Source organism: Psammomys obesus, unplaced genomic scaffold, assembly GCF_907164565.1.
Source record: "Psammomys obesus unplaced genomic scaffold, mPsaObe1.curated_primary_1811, whole genome shotgun sequence".
In the NCBI taxonomy this organism is placed as follows: Eukaryota; Metazoa; Chordata; class Mammalia; order Rodentia; family Muridae; genus Psammomys; species Psammomys obesus.
In genome coordinates, this window is record NW_026596079.1 from 1,217,435 (window position 1) to 1,239,742 (window position 22,308).

Genomic DNA, 22,308 nt, shown 5'->3' on the forward strand with positions numbered 1-22,308 from the left:
CGTGAGGTCTGGACCTCAGTTCGGTCCAAAAAAGTGAGGCGCTGTAGGTTAGGAACCCACGTTATTACAGCTGCTGTGATGGGTTACTTTGGAGCGGAGCCGGAAGTTCCGACATGCCCTGCGTGAGACCGCTACGGGTCGTCAGAGGCGCCACGCCGCAGGGCCCTTTGGGAACTGTAGTTTTAAGCACGGAGGGCGGGACTAGGCTTCCCGGCGGGCTGCGCGGCTGGGCGGTTGTCGCGGGCAGCGGCGGCGGTTCCGGCTGCGGTGCTGCGGGCGTACGAGCTGCTAGGTGAGCAGGCCAGGCGGGATGCGGAGCCGCCGCCGCGCCCTCAGCGCCTGAGAAAGCGCTGCCGGGTCAAGTCGCACTACCAGCTGGGCGCTGCCCTCCGAGCCTACAGCTCGTACTGAACGCGGGCCGATCCTAGCGCCGACCCCGGCCGCAGTCCCGGTCGGTCCCGGCTGCCCGCCCCACCCCCGCGCGCGCCGCTCCGCCTGCGCCCGGCGCTCATGCGGGCCGAGCCCCGCCCCCCGGTCCGAGCCCGCCGAGCGACTCCCGAGCCCGCGCTCACTGCCCGCCCGCATCATGCTGAAGTGCATCCCGCTCTGGCGTTGCAACCGGCACGTGGAGTCGGTGGATAAGCGGCACTGCTCGCTGCAGGCTGTGCCAGAGGAGATTTACCGCTACAGTCGTAGCCTGGAGGAGCTGCTGCTCGATGCCAACCAGCTGCGCGAGCTACCTAAGGTGAGCGGTCGCCGCACCTGCTGCCCCGTCCGCGGGCCCGCGCTCAGTTCTCTGGGCAGTGTGTGACTTCTGGGGCGGCCGGCTGGAGCGAGACCTCAGCAGGCGCTGCCCGGGCTCGGCACCGCAACCTCCAGCCGGCCCGGCTGGTTCCTACTGGCCAGAGCCCCGCCCCAGCCAGCCCCACCCTCCCCAAGCCGCCTGTGTTGGCACCTGGTGGCAGCCTGTTTGGGGACTGGGTGGATACTGAGCCTAAAAGGGGAGCCAACAGAGAAACCCGTGAGAGCACAGGAGGTGAATGGGACCAAGGTGCGAGGCCGACCTGGGCTAGCAACTGTTACAGTTTGCTGGGCTGCTTTAAAGGTAGGGGCCTGTTTTTGGTTTTGTTTTTTGGCTTCGTTTTGTTTTTTAAACCGTGTTGTGCTCTCCTTTTTTTTTTTTTTTTTCCCCTCGGTGCAGCGCTGAGTGGTACCATCCTAAGACACTGGCAGTGTCAGATCTATCCTGTCATCTCTCGTGGAGGGCCCACCTCTCACTGCCTGTGTTCCTTCCTGTCGGTTTGTTATTGGTTTTGTTGTTGTTCTGAGGCCACACTAGAAAGAAGACCAGAAGAAGCAAGTCATGAAAAATTTACTTTTCTGAGATGGGGGCTCAGTAGTCAGTAGTCTGATATTCTTGAGGCTTGGTGGCATGCGGGGTAGCCCCACTCTGGGTCAATCTGTGACAGCCCCTGCTCTTTATAGACCTAATGTGACAGCCATATGTGAACCCTGGAAATGTTGCACTTGTGTTTGTCTCGTGCTTTGTTGTTGTTGCCTTTTTGTTTTGTTTGTATTTTGAGACAGGGCTTCTCTGGCTAGCTTTGGCTATCTTGGAACTCTCTCTGTGTAGACCAGGCTGGCCTTAAACTCAGCGATCCACCTGCCTCTGCCTCCTGAGTGCTAGGATTAAAGACGAGTGCCATTCCCTGGCTGTCTCTGGTGCTTTTATTATTGTTCTCTTGATGGTCTTTGTGGATCTCTTGCTGTTTGTTGCTGGGATACTTGAACAGAAACAGTTTGGGTAGTGGGTAGGATACTGGGAGTGACCCATAGGGCAGAGGGCAGGGACTGTCCATTTGGGAGCTGATGACATCTTACCTGGGCTGTCTTATCTGGGATGCAGAGCAGTGTTGGTGCACATGACAAATGACACGAGAGAGACCAGGCATCAAGTGGGCAGGGACATGTTTTGCATGTTTCTCTGCCTGGTTTCCAGCACACTGGGTGTCATGGCTGGACCCCCAGAACCTTGTGTGACCTGGGACACACAGAGGTCTAGGGACCTGTGGCTGGGATCCTCCTGGTTTAGAAACTCAACTCTACCCTTAGGCCTTTGGCTATAGAGCTTGTTCACCTGATCACTTCTTTTGCCCACAGCCTTTCTTCCGGCTATTGAACTTGCGAAAGCTGGGCCTCAGTGACAACGAGATCCAGCGGCTGCCTCCTGAAGTGGCTAACTTCATGCAGCTGGTGGAGCTGGATGTGTCCCGGAATGGTGGGCAAGCAGGCCAGGGCGTCACACTGACTGTGTCAGAGTAGGGTGGGTTGGGGGGGTTGTCCTTCCTGGGAGCTCCTGAGCTGCGTCATCCTCATGGCAAACCCCTGTCTACACACAGATATCCCTGAGATACCAGAGAGCATAAAGTTCTGTAAGGCTCTGGAGATTGCAGACTTCAGCGGGAACCCCCTGTCCAGGTAAGTGTCACCCATGGGAGATTCTGTAACTCTTCAGTGGCTATCTGAGGTCGGCTGTTTCCTTTTCTCAGGCTTCCTGACGGCTTCACACAGCTGCGCAGCCTGGCTCACCTGGCCCTGAACGATGTGTCACTCCAGGCACTGCCTGGAGATGTGGGCAAGTGAGTATCCCCTTGTTGAGTAGATCTGTGTATAGGGAGTTCTTTGTCTTGGCCTTGCCTTCCTCAGCCTTGACCCTTGGTCTCTTTCAGCCTGGCCAATTTAGTGACCCTGGAACTCCGGGAGAACCTGCTTAAATCTCTCCCTGCGTAAGTTTGGGGCCTCCACCCAGACCATGGTAGAGCTGTGCTGGGGGTTGGACTGAGTGGCCACATCAAGACTTTTTTTTTTTTTTTCTGCAGGTCCCTGTCTTTCCTGGTCAAGCTAGAACAGCTGGATCTGGGAGGCAATGATTTGGAAGTGCTGGTGCAGTGAGGGCTGCCTGGGGAAGGGCAAGTGGGGTGTGGAGCAGCTGCTGCTGGAGGATGTTATACCGGACTGGTTTCTCCTGTCTTTGTCCCTTCTTGCAGCCTGACACTCTGGGGGCTCTGCCTAACCTCCGGGAGCTATGGTTAGACCGAAACCAATTGTCAGCACTGCCCCCGGTAAGTGAGGATGGGACTGGCTTTATCCCCCTACTTGATGCCCTTTGACCTCTTGCTTGCCTTCAGGAGCTAGGAAATCTGCGGCGGCTGGTATGCCTGGATGTGTCAGAGAACCGGCTGGAGGAGCTGCCTGTGGAATTGGGTGGGCTGGCACTGCTCACAGATCTGCTGCTTTCCCAGAACCTGCTTCAGCGGCTGCCAGATGGCATTGGTCAGTGTACCCAGAGGGCCCTGGGGACTTTTCACTCTCATTAGTGCCCTCATGAGGTACCAGAAGGTGCCTCGGGTTAGAACCTGACCTTACCCAGACCAGAGGTGTCCAAAAAGGGAAGGTTAACATAGGGCTGGATTTGGATACTTTGTCCAATTAATACTCAAGGGTGAGAGTAGCTTGATATGACAAGAGTAGAGAGTATGGATTTACAAGGGTCAGAGGATGGGGAAGAGCTTTGGAAGCTGAGCTGGTCTGCAGTAAGAAGGGTTGGGGCCATGGTGAGCATAGGGAATCTTGGGAGTCCTCAGAGAAACAGGTTATCGCTGGAACATGGGACCAGGCTATGGCTGTTCTGAGGACCAACATCCTCATGTGCCCTTGACCTGATTCAATCTAGTCACCATGTCTCCTTGATGCCAGGTCAGCTGAAGCAGCTGTCCATCCTGAAGGTGGACCAGAACCGACTCTGCGAGGTGACTGAGGCCATAGGGGACTGTGAGAACCTCTCTGAGCTGATCCTCACAGAGAACCTGCTAACGGTAGGACAGCCTGAGGCACCAAGCCATTTAGGGTGTGCTGAGTGCAGTCAGTGCTAATATGTAGCAGGAACACAAGCACTTGATGGCAGTGGCATGTGCTGGTGGTGGCTTATCCCAAGGGAAGTGCTTGCTAGGGCATCCTCAGGGTCCGGGGAAAGAGCTCACTGGCATAAGATGGCCTAGGACCTAGGACTCTGCCAGCTAAATTAGCTCAGGCTGTGCTTTTTCACATGTGTGGTATCTGGCCAGAGAGGACTAGAAAGAAGGCAGGGGCAAATCAGACAGGAAGGAGGCTGCACTTCAGTATGTGTTGTTCTGTTGTTATGAGGGAGAACAGAAGCTGTAGAGCCCAAACTTGAGGTGTCGTAATGTTAGTCTCAGGCTGAGACATAGACTGTCCTGTGGGTAGTGTGGAACTTTGCTATATGTGGGGTACCCACAATCATGGAAGTGAGAGAAGAGTGTGCCTTGGAAATGAAAGAACAGGTATGAGTAGTAGAGGGCTCACAGAGACACGATGACCTTGATAGACTGAGCTGAATGGCTGTAGGAGAGGGCCAGAGATGACAGTCGGGAGTCTCAAGTAGTCTGACCGAGTGTTTCCTTAAGGAGGGAAAAATGGTGTGGCAACTGGTTCCATGTCCTGGTCACCTAGCCATAGTTCCTGAGGGCTGTGGGGAACCCTCCTGAACTAGCCAGTTTACCTGAAGGGAGACCTTTACTTTCCCAAAGCCTCTTTTTGCTCCTACCCCGGGGGATTTTTTTGTCCGCTTCAGATCCTTCCTTTTCCCGGCCAGGCCTTACCCCGCTCTCTGGGCAAGCTGACCAAACTGACTAACCTTAATGTGGACCGGAATCATCTAGAGGTGCTGCCACCTGAAATTGGAGGCTGTGTAGCCCTCAGTGTCCTCTCTTTGAGAGACAATCGCCTGGCTGTCCTTCCCCCTGAGCTTGCCCATACAGCTGAGCTGCATGTGCTTGATGTAGCTGGGAACCGGTGAGTGTCTATGTGGCCCCTGGGGACCAGCCTACATCCTCTATGTGTGCTGACTATGCCTGCCTGGCTTCCAGGCTGCGGAGTCTGCCGTTTGCGCTCACCCACCTCAACCTCAAGGCACTGTGGCTGGCTGAGAACCAGGCACAACCCATGCTCCGCTTCCAGACTGAGGATGATGCCCAGACTGGTGAAAAGGTGCTTACCTGCTACTTGCTGCCCCAGCAGCCCTTGCCAAGCCTCGGTAGGTTGCTGATGGCAGGGTCTTGAATGGTGGCTGGTTGAGGTAGAGAGACCAGCACAGGTCCCTGACTCTTGCCTCCCACAGAAGACCCAGGACATCAGAGCAGTCCCTCAGAGAGCTGTAGTGATGCCCCTCTGAGCCGTGTCAGTGTCATCCAGTTTGTGGAGACCCTTGAAGGTGATGAGGATGCTGAGGAAGCTGCAGCTGAGAAGCGGGTATGGAGGGGTGGGGACTCTGGGCGGGGCGCTTCCATCCCGCCCCTGCCTGACCCCTTCCCGGCCTCTGTTCCTCATCCCTATCCCCATGGCAGGGCCTACAGCGTAGGGCCACACCTCACCCAAGTGAGCTCAAGGTGATGAAGAGGGGCATTGAAGAGCGCCGGAATGAGGCCTTCATCTGCAAGCCTGACCCAGTCCCACCCTCACCTTCAGAGGAGGTAGGTGTGAAGGGATTAGGAGACCTGGATGTCCTTCCATCCTGGCAATGGGAGCTGTGAGGGCAGAGACTCCACAGGGAAGGGACCTATAGATAAGCTGGCGAATGGGACTGGGACCGCACAGGCAGGCAACAGCTGAGGGTTGTGCTGGGCAAAGGGTGCAGGTGGGTGTGTCTCATGTAGTTCCTGCAGTGGAGTCAGAATAAGGCATAGCCAGGATTGGGGTTTCCCAGGGCCAAGTGCTTGGCATGCCGTGAGGTCGGGCTGAAGGAAGGTTCTATTGTCTTCATTTTCCCATCTGTACCTGGAAAGGAGTTTGATGTTAGAGCAGGCAGATCATTTCCATTGTCAGGGCTCCGGAATGTTTCTAGGTATCTGGGCACAGTGGCTAAGCAGACAGGGCACATGCTGGCCATGCCTGGCTACTTTCCAACTTGGATAGGAATAGAGCTCATTTGAGGCTGATGTCCTCCTGGGATCTTTTTTGTTTATTCTTCTGAATCTGGGAGAAGGCATTGCTAAGGTCTGGGCCATAGAAAAATGACCTTGCATGACTCTGGATGTAGACTGGGAGTGATTGCAAGAAATGAGCCTGCTGGGGATGTTATGATCAGGACAGTGGGAAGCCTAGCAGAGATCTGCCATATGGGTGTCGCCTCTGGGTGACAAACTTCTGTGCAGCCTGACACCACCACTTGCTGCAGGAGAAGAGGCTGAGTGCAGAGTCTGCCTTGAGTGGCGGCTCCGCCCCTTCAGCAAGCACAGCCTCCGAAGGTGAGCCTGAGATCCTCCTGGCTGAGGTGCCAGACCAGCAAGAGGCTATACCTGGGCAGGAGGAAGACACAGAGGAAGACTATGAGGAGGTAAGGGCAGGCAGGAAGGAAGCCCGTAGGCCAGAAGGACTGTCTGGGGTAGATGCTGCCCATCCTATGTGTCTTCCTGAGACAGATGTGTGATTGGGCCATGCCAGATGCTGGCTGAGCAGCAGTGGGGTGTCAAAGGGCTTCCACTGGCAGTTGGTACAAAGTGTGGTATAGGGTGGTGGTGCTGAGGGCTCCTGGGACAGGTTCTGGGGTAGGGTAAAGTTCACTTCTCAGCAGAGCTTAATACTGTCAGGTTTAGCACCTGCATGCTTTTTCTAGATGGTGGCCCCGCTTTCCTGACCCCAGTATATTCGTCCACCTAGCAGGTTCTTAAGTTCCACTTGTATTACTGTGTATGTCTGGGAAGAGCAGTGTCTTCTGGTCTCAGCTGAATTTTCTGTGTCCTTCTACATGCACTGCAGGGAACTGGTCAGCCTCAGGCTGTTCCCTGCAGGGCTCAGCCTGTCAGTGCCCCATAGCTGGACCCTAGAGGAGTGAGCCAGGGCCAGGCTGCCACCTCATCTTTCTACCCACTTAGCCCACAGTGCACTTCGCAGAGGACACACTCCTACCCAGGGAAGATGGTGAATGTGAAGAGGGGCAGCCTGAGACTCCCTGGCAACTGCCCAGTGGCCGGCAGAGGCTCATCCGCAAAGACACGCCCCATTACAAGAAGCACTTCAAGATCTCCAAGCTCCCACAGCCCGAAGCTGTTGTGGCCCTGTTGCAAGGGGTGCAGACAGACAGGGAGGGCCCCACTGGAGGTTGGCACAATGGCCCCCACACACCTTGGGCTCCTCGAGCCCAGGAGGAGGAAGAGGAGGAGGAGAACAGGGTTGAGGAGGAAGGCGAGGCCACCACAGAAGAAGAAGACAAAGAAGAGGCTGTGGCTTCTGCTCCCTCTGTCAAGGTGTGTCATTCATACCCTATCTGACCCAGGCTTCACTGGCTTAATAGGCTGCTTTGGAGACCCTACTGGGTCCAGCAGTATGGTGGGCATCCAGCCCCAGTGTCAGGCCCTGATCCTGACTTTATGGTTGTCAGGAGAAGAGTAAGGATTATGTTTGCTATAATGGACATTGTTGTCACCATGTGCTCATCACTTAGTCCCAGGGATTTCCTGATGTTGATCTTACTTGAAGTTCTGGGCAGCTCTCTGGGGCTGCCTGGTGGGGTGGGAGGTCAGGGGTGCTTGGAAGCTGAGAGCCCCTCTGTCCTGTGTGCTCAGGAAACTTGGACAAAGTCCTCCTTAGGAGCTACTGGCTCTCCCAGTATCCTTCTTGCCTCAGGAAGTGACCAGCCTTGAGGCTGTGTTCCTGGTCTGTGGTCCATCTTGTGGGTCTGGTGGAATCTCTTGTGCCTTGTCAGTTCTTTCTGGGGTTCAGGCAGATCTGTAGGGCGGTGGCACCTCTTCCTTATCCTCATACTTGATTTTGTTGGCTCAAAAAGAACCTACCCACTTAACTGGGGACTCCTTGAGGCCAGAGAAAGCCCCAGCTACTACAGTACTCCTACCCTCAGAGTAAAGGCTGATGATACATGATATCTGGGGCAATTTTGGGCTTATGTCAGGGACAACCAGTAGTGGAACTGCCCCTCTGGATGGAGCCTTCATCCCACCGGCCAATCCGTACCATATAAGTGGGCTACAGAGTTGCGCATGATTTTACAGACTGGGGGGATCCAGGTGAGAAGGGGCTGAGTCAGATCACAGGAGCTTGATGGGATCTTCCTTCTGTCCTGTCTACTCGTGGTGAGGGCTGGGTAAGGTGGTGGCAGTTCCCAGCGGTGGCTAACCTGCATGCCTCGCTGCTCCTGTCCTAACAGGGGGTGTCGTTTGACCAGGCCAATAACCTGCTGATAGAGCCTGCTCGCATTGAGGAGGAAGAGGTCTGTACTGCTCACTGCTGCTCTTTGCTCTGGGCCCGGGGCTACTGCTGACTTGCTTCCTGGGCTGCGGGCTCTCACTTCTCCCCACCTCCATGGCTCCAACTCAGACCCTCTCCCAGAGGAGTTCCTGACAGCTGCCACAGAGCTGGGGTTCTGGATCCCCTGGATCCACTTCCCAGTGCCTCCTGGTCCCCTGGCAGGGTGAGATGTCGCCACACCAGGACAGCCTGCCCTGTAGGGGGGTGAGTGGCAGTATTGGGCCTCCTGTGAGCCTTGAGTTATCCTTATGTACAGGAGCAAGGCTAGCTTCACTTTCTGGAGGACAGCTATCTCTGTACTACATGGGCTAGCTCACAGAAGTTGTGCTTGCCCTGGCATCACAGGAGCCTCCCTGCCTCTCTTTGCTACCCACGTGGGCAGATACCCAGGGGTGAGCTGAATGTGGTTGTCTGTGGCCAGTCCTTCCTGCTGCTGGAAGAACCTGGGCATCTCAGGTCTTTTCAGGCATCTGTGTCCACTCTGTTTTCAGTTAACACTCACCATCGTGCGGCAGACCGGGGGCCTGGGCATCAGTATCGCAGGGGGCAAAGGTTCTACCCCCTACAAAGGAGATGATGAGGTGAGCAGCTGCCTTGTCAATAACCAGGCCCCAGTCTCCATGAGCTCTCTCCTGCCCACACTTGCCGCTCTCGTCTCAGCAGACTTCCTCTTTCTCTAAGGGGTGTCAGTAGTCACTCAAGATGTCCCGCTCACCATCCTTTAAAATGTGTGTTGTGTGGGCCACTCCAGGGCACCAAGCAGATCCCGGCAGGTGGCCAGGCAGAACATTAGGAATCTGAGAACAGCTTACTGGGCAGCTGAGCAATTCCCTCTACAGACAGCTCTTCTGTCCCCATTTTTTTTTTTTTTTTTTTTTTCGTGCCAGCTCTTCCAAAGTTTGATTGGTATATTCTAGCATCTTGGGCTAGAGCCTCTCCAGTAGCTGAGTACAGCCTTTCTGGCCTGCTCTTCTGCTTCATACACTTGAGGTCTTTGAATCCTCCCTAGAGGCCAGGCCAGGCCTGTGTTTGTAGGAAGCAGTTCTCACTGTTGAGTGGCCACTGCACCTTTCACACCTATAAGGAGAAGGTGCTTGTCTCTGCTTGTGCTCTTGTGGACCAGCGCCCGCTTGTCCTCTAGGGCATTTTCATCTCACGAGTGTCTGAGGAGGGTCCTGCAGCCCGCGCTGGAGTCCGAGTGGGTGACAAACTTCTCGAGGTGAGTAGTGACCCCCTTACAAAGGATAGCTGTGCCCTCCTAGGTCCACATAGTCCTGTGGCTGTTTTCATCAGGAAGTGGGGGCCCTGTCTTCCCCATCCAGAAGCCCAGGGTCCAAAGATATTGAGCCTTTAAACAATAAGCTCTCCATGCCAAGTTTCCTCTTCATCTGGGTATAGGGGTATATAGGTTGGTAGCAAATCACTAGCCTACCATGCATGATACTTTGGGTCTAACCCCCAGTATTACAGGGGGTATGGTATAGCAGCTAGGGTCGGACCTCAGCAGTCCTGGTAGGAACTTGGCCCCTCTGTGGAAGCCCTGTAGGTTTTTGCCTGGCTCCTTGGCCATTTGAAATCTCACAGGAAAGCTTTGATTTTCTGTGGGGACAAGGATGAGTGAGGCAGAAGAGTGCTCTGGGGTTCTAGACTAGGAGAGTTTGGGGAAAGGGGTTCTGGTGTTCCTCATGCTTTCTTGCTCAGCACTAATCCCTGCTCTACCTAGGAGCATGTGTAGTTGGCAGCATAATACCTAGGCAGGTGACAGTTTCTGAGAACGAGAGCACCGGAGTAGGATGGCTCCAGGTGTCTGCCTGTGCCTCATGGCTAGCCTGGATCTTGGCATGGAGAGGAGCATAAAAAGCATAAGCGCACTATCTGAAGGTCAGGCTGGCTCTGCCTGGATGCTGACTTGTGCCTTAGTCTTTGTCTTCTGTTGCCCACAGGTGAATGGTGTGGCCTTGCAAGATGCTGAGCACCAGGAGGCTGTAGAAGCACTTCGGGGGGCAGGTGCCGCTGTGCAGATGCGAGTGTGGAGGGAAAGAATGGTGGAGCCTGAGAACGCAGTCACCATCACCCCCCTTCGCCCTGAGGATGACTATAGTCCCCGGGAGCGGCGGGGAGGTGGCCTGCGCCTGCCCCTACTTCAGCCGGAGACTCCTGTACCCCTCCGCCAGCGCCATGCTGCCTGTCTTGTGCGCAGTGAAAAGGGGCTGGGCTTCAGCATTGCTGGTGGAAAGGGCTCCACGCCTTACCGAGCTGGTGATGGGGTGAGGCAGCGGCTTGGGGTGTAGAGGGGCCCTATCCCTGAGGAGCATAGGAATGTCAGGTCTCCAGTATCGTGGCTTCAGTGTGCCTTCTCCATCCCTACAGGGCATTTTCATATCCCGCATTGCAGAGGGAGGCGCTGCCCACCGTGCAGGAACTCTACAGGTTGGCGACCGTGTCCTCTCGGTGAGTGGGGCCAGGTGTGGCCTGACTAGTGTCCTTTGCTTATCTTGTTCACCCTCTCTGATGTGAGTGTCCCTGCAGATCAACGGAGTGGACGTGACTGAGGCGCGGCATGACCATGCCGTCTCCCTGCTGACTGCTGCTTCCCCTACCATCTCCCTGCTGCTGGAGAGGGAGATGGGAGGGACTTACCCACCTAGCCCCCCACCGCATTCCTCCCCAACCCTTCCTGCTGCTGTTGCTGCTACCATGACCACTGCCATCCCCGGGGAACCTGTTCTACCTAGGCTGCCCCCCAGCCTGTTAGCCACTGCCTTGGAAGGACCATACCCTGTGGAGGTGAGGCACCCACCAATATCCCGCTCAACATCCACTCGGCTCCCGGGGTAGAGTAAAAGCCCTCCCAGGATATAACTGGTCATAACTGGTGGAGCACTCTAGACGGAAAGTAGTACCCAGCCTACCTTCTCTTTTTCTTTCTTTTTAAAATTTCAGTTCTTTGTTTTTTGTTTTAAGTGTTCTCTCATATATTACACCCCAACTGCAGGTTTCCCTCCCTCCCCTTCTCCCAGTCTCTCTTCCTCCAGATCTGCTCTTCCTTTTCCCTTCAGAAAAGGGCAGGCCTCCCAGGGCAGTCAACCAGATATGCATGGCATATCAAATGGCAATAAGATTAAGCCCATCCCCTCATGGGCAGCACAGTAGAAGGGAAGGGGTCCCAAAAGCAGACAAAAGAGTCAAAGATAGCTCCTGCTCCCACTCTTAGGAGTACCACAAGAACAGTAAGCTACACAACCAGAGGACATAGCTCAGACCTGTACAGGCTCCCTGATTGTTGGTTTAGTTTCTGTGAGCATCTATAAGGCCTGGTTAGTTGATTCTGTGGGCTATTTGCTTGTGGTGTCCTTGACCCCTTTGTATCACCTTATATGTGCCCAAGAAACTAAGATAACCCAGTCGGCCTCCGAGTTGTTTCCCATCTGCCCTAGCATAATCTGCCAGTGCCTGCTCTGTTGCATGCTCTAGTCAGTAAGGATGTTTAGATGTCAGGCTGTGTGTAAGTCTGGGTAGCAGACTGCTCCACAAGTAGATGGGCCAGCGTGGGCCCATCCATCCTGCCTGCATTCCTTGCGGAGCCCTTGCCCGTATATAATCCCTTTCACCCTTGCCATCTTCTGACTGGGGCCCGCCCTGTGTCCCCAGGAAATCTGCCTGCCCAGGGCTGGTGGCCCACTGGGGCTTAGCATTGTAGGAGGTTCTGATCACTCCAGCCACCCGTTTGGTGTCCAGGATCCTGGTGTATTCATCTCCAAGGTAAATAGGCCTGGCGGGCAGCTCTGCAAGAAGCAGACACCCGTGGCCCTCTGGGCAGCCACCAGTGCAGCCAGATCTACCGGATATGCTCTCCTACCCTATAGGTGCTTCCTCGGGGCCTAGCTGCTCGCTGTGGCCTTCGGGTTGGGGACCGCATTCTAGCAGTGAACGGGCAGGATGTTCGGGAGGCCACACATCAAGAGGCAGTGAGTGCCCTGCTCAGGCCCTGCCTGGAGCTGTGTCTACTTGTGCGGAGGGACCCACCACCTCCAGGAATGCGGGAGCTGTGCATCCAGAAGGCCCCTGGGGAGAAGCTGGGTATCAGCATCCGAGGAGGTGCCAAGGGCCATGCGGGGAACCCCTGTGACCCCACAGATGAGGGCATCTTTATCTCCAAGGTGAGAACTCTCCCTCCTGGGGCCATGGATAGGCATCTGGTTCCGGTCTCACACTGTTCTCCCTATAGGTGAGCCCCACAGGAGCTGCCGGGCGTGATGGGCGGCTGCGTGTGGGGCTGCGGCTGCTAGAGGTGAACCAGCAGAGCCTGCTGGGCCTCACACATGCTGAGGCAGTGCAGCTGCTGCGCAGTGTGGGTGACACCCTCACCGTGCTTGTCTGTGATGGTTTTGACACCAGCACAGCCCCGGAGGTTAGTTGCCTACCCTGTGCCGTCCTAGCACACTGACCTTTGTAGTCTGGCAGAGTCTCTCTGCTTCAGTCTCGAAAGTATTTAGCGGTTGTCAGTTAACTGCATGTGGGAATGGTGGTACTGTGTGTGGAGGCTCTTTTCTGAGCCCTCATCACTCTCCTGTCTGGAGGCTGTGGTCTGGGCAGGCGGGTGTGTAGAGGTGGGTGTATCTGTACGCGTGTCAGGTCCCGAGAGAAGAACTGCAATAGGGCTCTGGGGAGGCAGTACTTGAGAGCATGTGGCAGCTAATTGAAAGGACAAGAAGCCCTGCTCAGAGCCTCCCTGTTCCCCACCCCCCAAAGCAGGAAGGCAGCTTCCTAGCCCTGCTGGCTCTTAGGGTGCCCCTCTGGTAGACCCCTTGGTGGAGCTTACTCCTACCTTCTGGTTACTGGCTTCTCTCTGTGTCACAGGGTAGAGCCTCTTCTGCTGTCTTGCTCGCTGGCACAGAACAAGAATGTCCAGCCATCAGAACTAGGCCTAGGCCTAAGAGGCAGGCACTCTGGAAAAGTTTCCCTCTAGCCTCATTGTTCTTCATAGGGCTCATGCTTTGTCATTGTTCTTCCTTGTGACTGCTGTCCTTGGGAACCCTCAACATCTTCACCTGTAGGTCTGAGTCTTCATGGGATCTTTATGTGCACTGGCTGCCTGCTGTTCCCCAGCATCCTTACTAGCCATGCTGGTTTCCACTGTGTTGGTGGCTGTGTTACCACTCCCTGTAGCTTTTATTCCTTCAGCCTTAGGGACAGGAAACCCTCCTAGGTTGGTCTTCTTTTGCAGTGGATCTTTGGATTAGTGGCTTCCTGTCAGATGCTGGCAGAAAGGTTCACTCTGGCCACATACCCTGCACCTTGTCCCAGACTTACTGGTGAGCATCACTTGGCTGGGACACAGGTTAGCCTTTGTTTTAACATGTGGATGGGTACTGGGCTGGATGGAGCCTGTGCCAGGTGCTATTTATTCCCTTGGACTTAAAGTTGGTCCTTGTCCCACTTTCCAAGAGAATCCTTCATCCTGGTGTGTGTGGGGGGGGGGGGGGGTGACTTCTCCCTGAGTGATGTAATCCCTAGAGAAGACTTTTTATTTACTTACATTAGCACACATTTAAAACTGTGTGTTGCTTTATGCATACTACACATTTTTAGTTCAGAACGAAGCTCTCTGGAAAGAGTGTGAGCTTCCAGCACTGGAGAGCTGCTTTGGTCCTGGTTCCCTTGGCTCTGCATCTGGTCCCTGCTGTTGTAACCCAGGCTGTTCTACAGTATTTGGGTGGCTCATGAATGTAGGGAAGCGGCTGTATGTGAGTCCCGCCAAAGCCCATCTGGATATTCATCTGAATTGTGTTTGGGGATTCACATATAGCTCTGGCTGCCCTGGAACTCATTATGTAGACTAGACTGATCTTGAACTCACCAAGATCTTCCTGCCTCTGCCTCTGCCTCTCATGTGCTAAGATTACAAGTATTTACCACCATGCCCAGCTGTTTTTTTGTTTTGTTTTGTTTGTTTTTTTAATAAAAACTTCCCCTGTGGAAGACTGAAAGCAGCATCCTGTTTTCCAAAACACTGATCCCCTGCCCCTCCCTCCCACATACACACTGTTTTTTAAGACAGGTTTTGTCTGTATAGCACCACTGGCTGTCCTGGAACTCACTCTGTGACCAGGCTGACCTTGAACTCACAGAGATCCACCAGTCTCTGCCTCCTGAGTGCTGGGATTAAAGGAGTGTACCACCTTCCCAGCTTTTCTTCCTAGGCTGTTGGCAGCTGACTGTACCAGATGGTTTCATTTGGAATTACAATGTTTCTGAACTGGCTGTTTTCATGTCATAAGTTGACATAGGCAGAAGAGATAAGTGTCTGTACCATGTCAGTCCTGGGGAGTGAACTCAGCTCATCACTCTTGGCAGCAGGTGCCTTTCAACTCCTTGAGCCATCTTGCTGGCCCGGCACCTCACTTTTCTCAGACTACTTGCTTGAGTCATCTGGGCCTGTTTGACCTGTGGGATCAGTTTGCCAGCTGTTACGGTGGCTTGTTCCGTCATCTTCTACCTCCCTCGGGCTTTCGGGTAGTGGGGGCGCTGGCTCTCTCTTGCCTGCCCTGTGCTAAGGACTGGTGTTCTCAGGGCGCCTGCGGGGGGTGTGCCTAGATCTAGGCTCTCACTTGCCGTCAGACCTGCAGCTGGTCAACTCCCCAGCCTCTCCCCACAGCAGCTGCTGGGTCCTGACAGGGGTGGTGTCACAGGCCAGTGCAGCTCCCCCACCTCACTACTGCTCTAGAGGGCCTGAGTCATTGCGGGCTCTCAAAGGAAACTTTTTATTTTGCTTTCCTGTGTGTTCCGTGTAGAGTGTTTCCTGTTGCTTCTCTAGTTCTCCCCTGCGGGTCACACGGTCATCTTCTTTCTCATCACACTGGCCAACCCAGATGGACACAGGGCTTGGTGGCTTGACAGAGGTGCAGCAGTGGGAGCCACAATAGAACCTGCTTCAGCGCCCCTACCCCCTACCTCCACCCCAGCTAGAGCCATCTTGAAGAACACCAGCTCTCTTGTCCTCCTCACACTCTTAGTCTGAGTGCCTGAGCTGTGCGTGAGCGAGTCTTCACATCTCACTCTTGCTTCTCCCTGGGCATTTCCTGTCAGGGCTGCCTTCTTCCTGGTGGTGTCTTGTTCGCATCTTCTTACCCATCAGCAGACTTGTCTTTCCAGGTAGTATACATTAGTCACAGTCTTGTTTTCATTTAGATTTATAATCTTATGTGCATAAATGTTTTGTTTCACTTGTATGAATATATATTCACTGCATGTATACAGGAGCCTGGAAAATCAGAAGAGGGCATAGGATTCCCCTCGAACTGGAGTTTTGGGCAGGTGTGAGCCTCCATGTGGATGCTGGGAACCGAACCCAGATCCTCAGCTTTTATTGCTGAGCCATCCAGTCACCCCAGTCACAGTTATTTTGATTGTCACATTCAGTATTGTCTATGGAAGGGGCTTCAGCCTGGGCCTGGGTCATTTGACACCACCCGTCTGCTCTAGGCACTTCCTGACTTCTGGACTCGTCCCACACTTTCTTGCCCAGCTACGGCGTTGGCCATTTCTCCCAGGAGTGCTGATTTTTTTCTACTGCACAGAAGCCAAGGTCTAGTGCACTGCTCCTGGTATTGTGCCCAGAGATAGGGACAGTTACTGTGTGGATGGTTACTGTTTGGTTCTTTCTGGAGACGTCGGAAGCCTCCGGTCACTTCATGGCAGTCAACACCACAGGTCAGCCTTTCTTACTCGAGAGGCCTTTTCTGACGTGCGAAACCAGGCTTCCTCATTCTTGCTGTTTTTACTTTCTGCTTAGTCCCTCTGTATGACAGTCCTTCCCACCCCACCCACCTGCTCTTGGGCGTCCCAGTACCTTTTTGACCAAATTATTGCAGAAAGTAAGCCGATAGGCACCTTGCTTGTTGTTTGATATAGTAGTCCTCTCAGAACCTGAAAGAGACAAATCTACCAGTGTGATTGCTCTTACTCGGCTGTTCTAATTTCTAGCGATCCTTGCTTTCTGTGTTCAGCTGCTCATTTATTGTTTACAGTTTGTGATCATTGTGCCTTTGTGAATTCACTTTCTTCTGTCCCCTGCCCCTGCTTGACACCCTTGACCTCAAGTTCCATCTTTCCAAGTGTGAGAAGCTGCTCCCTGTGCCTTCAGTTTCTTTCTTGGTCTCTCATTTCAGTGGTCTCTGAATAGCAGGGTACGGTATAGCCACGCTGCATATAGTAGCAACCCTGATGGCAAGTATGTGGCCATTATCTGCTCTCGCCTCCTCTTCCTGTATTCCTTGGGTGGTAGGGGCCTGAGCTAGTCACTTGTGCTTTGTGGGGTAGAAGGCAGCTAGAACCACGTTCCCATCACCTGTGTTTACCCTTCATCTAAGCACATTTAGGCCCAGGCCATGTGGTCTCCACTTGCCTGCTCCCTTCCAGCACCAACGCGGACACTCCTGTGCTTGCTCTTTCCTCCTCTCTCTCTCTCTCTCTCTCTCTCTCTCTCTCTCTCCTTTCTCAGACTTGCAGTCCCACAGAGTGTTGAGTTTCCACTTACAGTGTTTCTGAATTCTTACTCAGCACCCAGACTACACATTTTAGATGCAGCCGATCCATCCTGGAGTGTTACTGTGCTGCCAAGCTGCTCCTTCTCCATCCCATCTTAGTGTCCATTCCTCCTTCGTTCTCAGAGTGACCACACGCAGCTTGCTTTATTCCCATGCCAAGCAATGTAGCTGAGCATGGCCGCTTCACATTGCTGTCATGTGCAGACATGACCTTCACCCACAGTGACTCCATGAACCTAGGACCACAGCTACTCTTTGTCCCTGGAAGGCTGGGGACAGACATACAAGGGTCACGGGTGGACCAACAGGTTGTTCACAGAGCCTTAAGTGGCCAGCTTGTCGGTAAATGGGGTCTTGGGTCCAGGCCTCAGCATGCCACATAAGTAGAACCTCATCAGCAAGTTTCTCTCATCGCATTTCTTTCAGGTGTCCCCAGGTGTCATTGCCAACCCATTTGCAGCAGGCCTTGGCCACAGGAACAGCCTGGAAAGCATTTCATCCATTGACCGGGAACTGAGTCCTGAAGGTCCAGGCAAGGTCAGGATCAAAGTGGCCGGCAGCATGGCACTGGCTCTGAGCTGCTAGTTCCTGACCATGTCTGTTCTGCTTACAGGAGAAAGAGTCGGCCAGTCCAACCCTGTCCTGGGAGCCTGAGTCTGCAGAGGCTGTGGTGAGTCCTGCACGGGCCCAGCTTTGAGCCCTGGGTAGCCCCTCCTGCTAGGGTACTGTAGTAGTGAGCACAGCCCAAGAGTGCCAGGGTACAGTAGTGGTGACCACAGCCCAGGACTGTCAGACAACTACGTCCCTGGGACGTAGATCCCCTCTTAGCACTGTGGTCCACTCTGCTCTCCAGGGTCGGAATGTGGAGCCCCTGAAGCTGGACTACCGTGTCCTGGCTGCTGTGCCCAGTGCCGGGAGTTTGCAAAGAGTGAGTGGTGCATGCTGAATTTCACTCATCTCGGCCTGTCTGCCCTACTCTTATCATCTGCCTGTCAGTCTTTTCCTTTTCTTAACTGTTTTCCTCCTTCCCTCTGCGAGCTCCTGCTGCCAGGTGGAGTGTCAAGGTCATCAGGTAGAGAACAGAGAACTTTTGTCTCGGATCAGGCAGAGCTTGTAGATGTCTGAGCTGGAGCTTTGCCTCCCAGCAAGGCAACATTTGGGATTTTTGTTGTTGTTGTTGTTTGGCAGTGCTGGGGATACAAGATAAAGCCTCTTGAATGCTATAGTCAAGCAGACATGTCCAGCTCTTGTCTGTAAAACTTTTGACCTTACTTTGTGGTAGTTTCTATGATCTCCTCTCATAGTTGCAAAGAGGAGGGCCACTGAAAGCCCCTGACCTCTCGTCTAGTATCTACTCCCAAATAGCTGAGGAGGGCAGAGCTTGACCTGCTGAAGGCAGGCTGCTGCGAAGAAGAGGCAGCTGTCATTCCTCTCAGTCGTCCTGGAGGGGATTCACATACATGGCCACTGTGGAGAGGGTGGGCTGAAGCAGCTGCAGCCTGTGGAAGGAGGCCTTGTGGGTGGGGAAGGTTCAGCTAACAGCTGGCCTGGGAGTGGCCACTCAGGGGCCTAAGCTCGGGGTATAGCCTTCAAGACAGTTGTGGGCCTGGAGACAGGCAGAAAGGACATTGGGTCCTCATTGTTCTCCAAGAGGTATTAAAACTCTCACTCCTAGAAGATGCTGGGACATCATTCTGAGACTGTGAGTGCTAAGGGGTGGGCTTGGCCAGAGCATTGCTGAGCAATGGGAAGGGCCTGGATGTGGAAGTAATACATTTGGATCTTTGGGTCCCAACTCTTCCCCATCCCCAGCAGCCCTAACAGAGAAGCCAGCATGATTTAAGAAACGGAACAGCTATAGGCTGGGATGTTTCTCTGGCTCGTTGATGATTGGGAAGGCAGCCTGGGTCAGGTGCTGGTGGTGGCTGGGCTTTTAGGTCCCAATTGTCTGGTTTCAATCTGTGCATCTCTTCCCAGCTCTTGGGGAGCTTATCGCTGCAGCCTTGGTAGTAGCCCACTGCTGTGAGCAGGCACCTGACTGTCTGTCCAGCGTAGGCCCTGGGGAGAGCAGAGGCTGAGGGCTAGGGCCACCTATGTCCAGCCTTGGGGAAGGAGGACCCTTTATGGAGATCTCCTGGTCATCCAAGCCTATCTGGTGGCATTCCTGGACCTGTTCTATACTGCCAGGAAAAATGCTCAGACCAATCCCTTCCCTGGGACACTGCAAGCCCAGCTGACCCTCCTTCCCAACTGCTGCCTCTTTCCCAAGGGACCCTCTGCGACCACTGGAGGGAAGATGGCTGAGGCCCCCTGTTCCCCTGGCAGCCAGCAAGTGAGCATCCCAGTCACAGGTGCCCCACTGGGGCAGCAGATGGGTACTAGCATGCAGGGTCCCCTTGGGGTGGTGCGGTCATAGGTCATATGTGGTTTTGCTCAGGGACACCTTCCTGATTAAACCTGGCCTTGGTGAAGGCAGGGACCTTGCTGGAGGAGTTCAAGCCTTCCCAAAAACCGAGCATAAGATCTTTTCTGTACAGTTGCCCTTCTTGTCTCTGGGTCCCCCTTTAGCCCCACCTTCCCCACTGCATGGTGAGGGCCAGATTTCCAGCATTCCTGACAGTGCATTGTAGGGTGGGAATGGGCACAGGGTCATTCCCAACCTGGTTCCTAGCCTCAACCTGCCAAGATGGGAATTTGGATGAGTGTCCCTTGTAGCCTACCTTGTCTCCACCTCTCTCTCTCTCTCCTCCTGTCTTTCCCTACTCCCACTCCTGAACCTCTGATCCTGCTCTCTTCTGCCGCTACCCCCTTCCCCTTTGCAGACAAAACCGGGGGTGATCCAGCCATTGGCTCAGGCCTGGCCAAGGGGCTCCCCGGCCCCCAGGGGCAGAGGTGGTCCCTGTTCTGTGAGTGTCTTGTTCCTCAGTGGGTGAGGGTGGCAAAGCTTCCAGAAAAAGATGGTGGGTGTGGGTCAGAGGCAGTTGGAGGATCTAGCTGGTGGCTCTTCGGGCGGTGGCTCTACTGGGGCAGCTGTCGCAGCCCCACTTACGGTATTTCCCCAGCTACCCTCCCCCGATGAACTACCAGCCAATGTGAAGCAGGCCTATAGGGCCTTCGCAGCTGTGCCCACCGCGCACCCTCCCGAGGACAGTGCTGCCCAGGTACGTGCAGTGCTGCCCTGCTGCTACTGTATGCTCTGTTGGTGGGTGCCCAAGGCGAGCGCCCCCAGGAGAACCACCAGCCAAGTCTGTGGGCCTGCTCCCCCTCTAGCCTCCAACACCTGGTCCCGCAGCCTCCCCAGAGCAGCTGTCCTTCCGTGAACGTCAAAAGTACTTCGAGCTGGAGGTACGGGTGCCTCAGGCAGAGGGTCCCCCCAAGCGTGTGTCCTTGGTGGGTGCTGATGACCTACGGAAGATGCAGGAGGAGGAAGGTGAGGAGCCTAGACTTGAGGGGAGGACTGAGTGGGATGAAGACCTAGCCTTGTCTGATCTGTCTGCCTGCCCACAGCTCGCAAACTGCAGCAGAAGAGGGCACAGATGCTTCGGGAAGAGGCAGTAACCTCAGGGCCTGACATGGGTCTCACCTCGGACAGGGAGTCCCCAGATGATCAGCAGGAGGCGGAGCAGCCCTGGGCTGTGCCAGGCCATGCAGGCGGGTGAGTGTGGAGGCCGAGCCTCACTACCTGGCTTGTCTGCTGCGTGCCCTCCCCCCCCAAGTGTGTCACGTCTGCTTCTCCAGCCGCAGCCCATCATCACCCCCACCTCTGGGAGACAGCGCCCCAGTGAGGACAGCCAAAGCTGAGCGACGCCACCAGGAGCGGTTGCGCATGCAGAGCCCTGAGCTCCCTGCCCCAGAGCGGGCTCTGTCTCCTGCAGAACGCCGGGCTCTGGAGGCTGAAAAGCGGGCCCTGTGGAGGGCAGCCAGGTGAGCACCTCCCCAACCCCCAGCAGACCCTCCCCACTGCACCCCAGGCCCACTCAGCTCCATTCCCTCTTTGGTTCCACAGAATGAAATCTCTGGAGCAGGATGCTCTCCGTGCACAAATGGTCCTCAGCAAGTCTCAGGAAGGCCGTGGCAAGCGAGGGCCCCTGGAGCGGCTGGCTGAGGCCCCTTCACCTGCACCCACACCGTCACCCACACCATTAGAAGGTATGTGTTTCCAGGGGCCAGCGGAGGGCTCCACCTACTTTGAGAACTTCTCCCAACACTCTCTTCTTGTTCTCCAGACTTTGGCCTCCAGACAAGTACCTCTCCTGGACGCTTGGTAAGTGACCTACATCTAGGGCCCTTCCCCATACCTGTGGCCTGAAGCAGGAGGGCTCTAGATTCCCCACCAGCCTCACCTCCCTTGCACTCTCTGCCTCTCCCCTCATGCTGTCCTTTCAAGCCCTTGTCTGGAAAGAAGTTTGACTACAGGGCCTTTGCAGCCCTGCCTTCTTCCAGACCTGTGTATGACATCCAGGTACTAGAGGCCAGCTGGCCCATCTGCACGCTCCTACCACCCCTCCCGTGCCTGTCACCTACCCTCTTCCACTCTTTTCTGTGTGTTTCCTACTCTGCTTCCTGTATGTGGGGTCTCCCTACCCACCTTGGTTTCAGCCCAGTGTGCTCTGACCCTGCCCCAGGCTCTGTGGGCCTAGCCCAGACAGCCTGTGTGGGTAAGTTTGGGCAGGTCTGGGACCTGCCCTGACCAGCCTGTCTCCCTATCAGTCACCAGATTTCGTGGAGGAGTTGAGGACTTTAGAACCATCTCCCAGTCCTGGTGAGTTGACACCAGTCTGGGGTGGGAGCTGGGCACCCAGAGTTCCGGCCACGCTTGGCTCATGATTTTCCTACCCCTCTGTACCAGGCCCACAGGAAGAAGATGGGGAAGTGGCTCTGGTGCTCCTTGGCAGGCCCTCACCTGGCACTGTGGGCCCTGAAGACATGACGATGTGCAGTAGCCGTCGGGCCATGCGGCCAGGACGCCGGGGCCTGGGCCCTGTGCCCTCCTAGGGCCAGGGCTCCCCAGACTTAGGGTGGGGAGCCTGCCAGCTTTATCACCTCCCTTACCCCGAGTCATTTAGCCTTGGTGTTAGCATTTTAAAGAGACCCTCAGGGGTTATGGCTTCTGACTAACTGCCCCCGTAGCCGGGATCTCGTGGCGAGACTGTAACTAGTGATGTTTGTACAACCAAAGACTCTATTTTGTGGTTTAAGGAGAATAAAGTTAACTACATTTTACCCTTGGCTGCCCTTTGATCCCTCCACCTCCCTGTGCTGCCCCCTCCTGCCCTGTAAGGTGCCAGTGTTCAGGTCTGCCTTCCCATATCCTTCTCCCTGACCTTGGTACTGGTTCCCTGTGGGACTGAAAAGCCACTGGTTTTTAGCTTGGGTCCAGCCTAGCCGGAGATATGGAATTCTGCACATAAGTGCCTGG

The 22,308-nt window shown here is 54.9% G+C and overlaps 1 protein-coding gene across 8 annotated transcripts; it reads left to right on the forward strand.

The window, feature by feature from the left end:
* The first annotated feature begins 246 nt into the window (after window positions 1–246).
* On the forward strand, window positions 247–22,112 carry Scrib (scribble planar cell polarity protein). 8 transcript variants are annotated; one of them, XM_055626339.1, is made up of 38 exons: window positions 247–745; window positions 2,161–2,278; window positions 2,400–2,478; window positions 2,550–2,639; window positions 2,730–2,786; window positions 2,880–2,943; window positions 3,048–3,122; window positions 3,189–3,333; window positions 3,757–3,875; window positions 4,673–4,872; window positions 4,947–5,113; window positions 5,198–5,328; window positions 5,424–5,549; window positions 6,254–6,412; window positions 6,951–7,322; window positions 8,240–8,302; window positions 8,832–8,921; window positions 9,482–9,559; window positions 10,284–10,607; window positions 10,711–10,791; window positions 10,870–11,127; window positions 11,992–12,102; window positions 12,207–12,500; window positions 12,569–12,751; window positions 17,316–17,426; window positions 17,503–17,559; window positions 17,743–17,817; window positions 19,159–19,221; window positions 19,712–19,795; window positions 19,952–20,050; window positions 20,160–20,319; window positions 20,397–20,544; window positions 20,628–20,813; window positions 20,896–21,038; window positions 21,116–21,153; window positions 21,277–21,351; window positions 21,600–21,651; window positions 21,739–22,112. In XM_055626339.1, the coding sequence occupies exons 1-38, from the start codon at window positions 587–589 to the stop codon at window positions 21,882–21,884; spliced, it is 4,980 nt and encodes a 1,659-aa protein (XP_055482314.1). In that variant the 5' UTR covers window positions 247–586; the 3' UTR covers window positions 21,885–22,112. The 8 variants fall into 8 exon arrangements, with proteins under 8 accessions (XP_055482314.1, XP_055482315.1, XP_055482316.1 ...); XM_055626340.1 differs by having other exon boundaries at window positions 5,201–5,328; XM_055626341.1 differs by lacking the exon at window positions 21,277–21,351.
* The last annotated feature ends 196 nt before the right edge of the window (window positions 22,113–22,308 follow it).

What these genes read in the sequence shown, in the direction of transcription:
- Scrib (XM_055626339.1), top strand. Translation starts at nt 587, where the DNA reads ATGCTGAAGTGCATCCCGCTCTGGCGTTGCAACCGGCACGTGGAGTCG. An exon ending in CTGCTTAAATCTCTCCCTGC is followed by an intron (nt 2,787 to 2,879) that starts GTAAGTTTGGGG and finishes TTTTTTCTGCAG; the next exon opens with GTCCCTGTCTTTCCTGGTCA. An exon ending in CTTCTGCTCCCTCTGTCAAG is followed by an intron (nt 7,323 to 8,239) that starts GTGTGTCATTCA and finishes CTGTCCTAACAG; the next exon opens with GGGGTGTCGTTTGACCAGGC.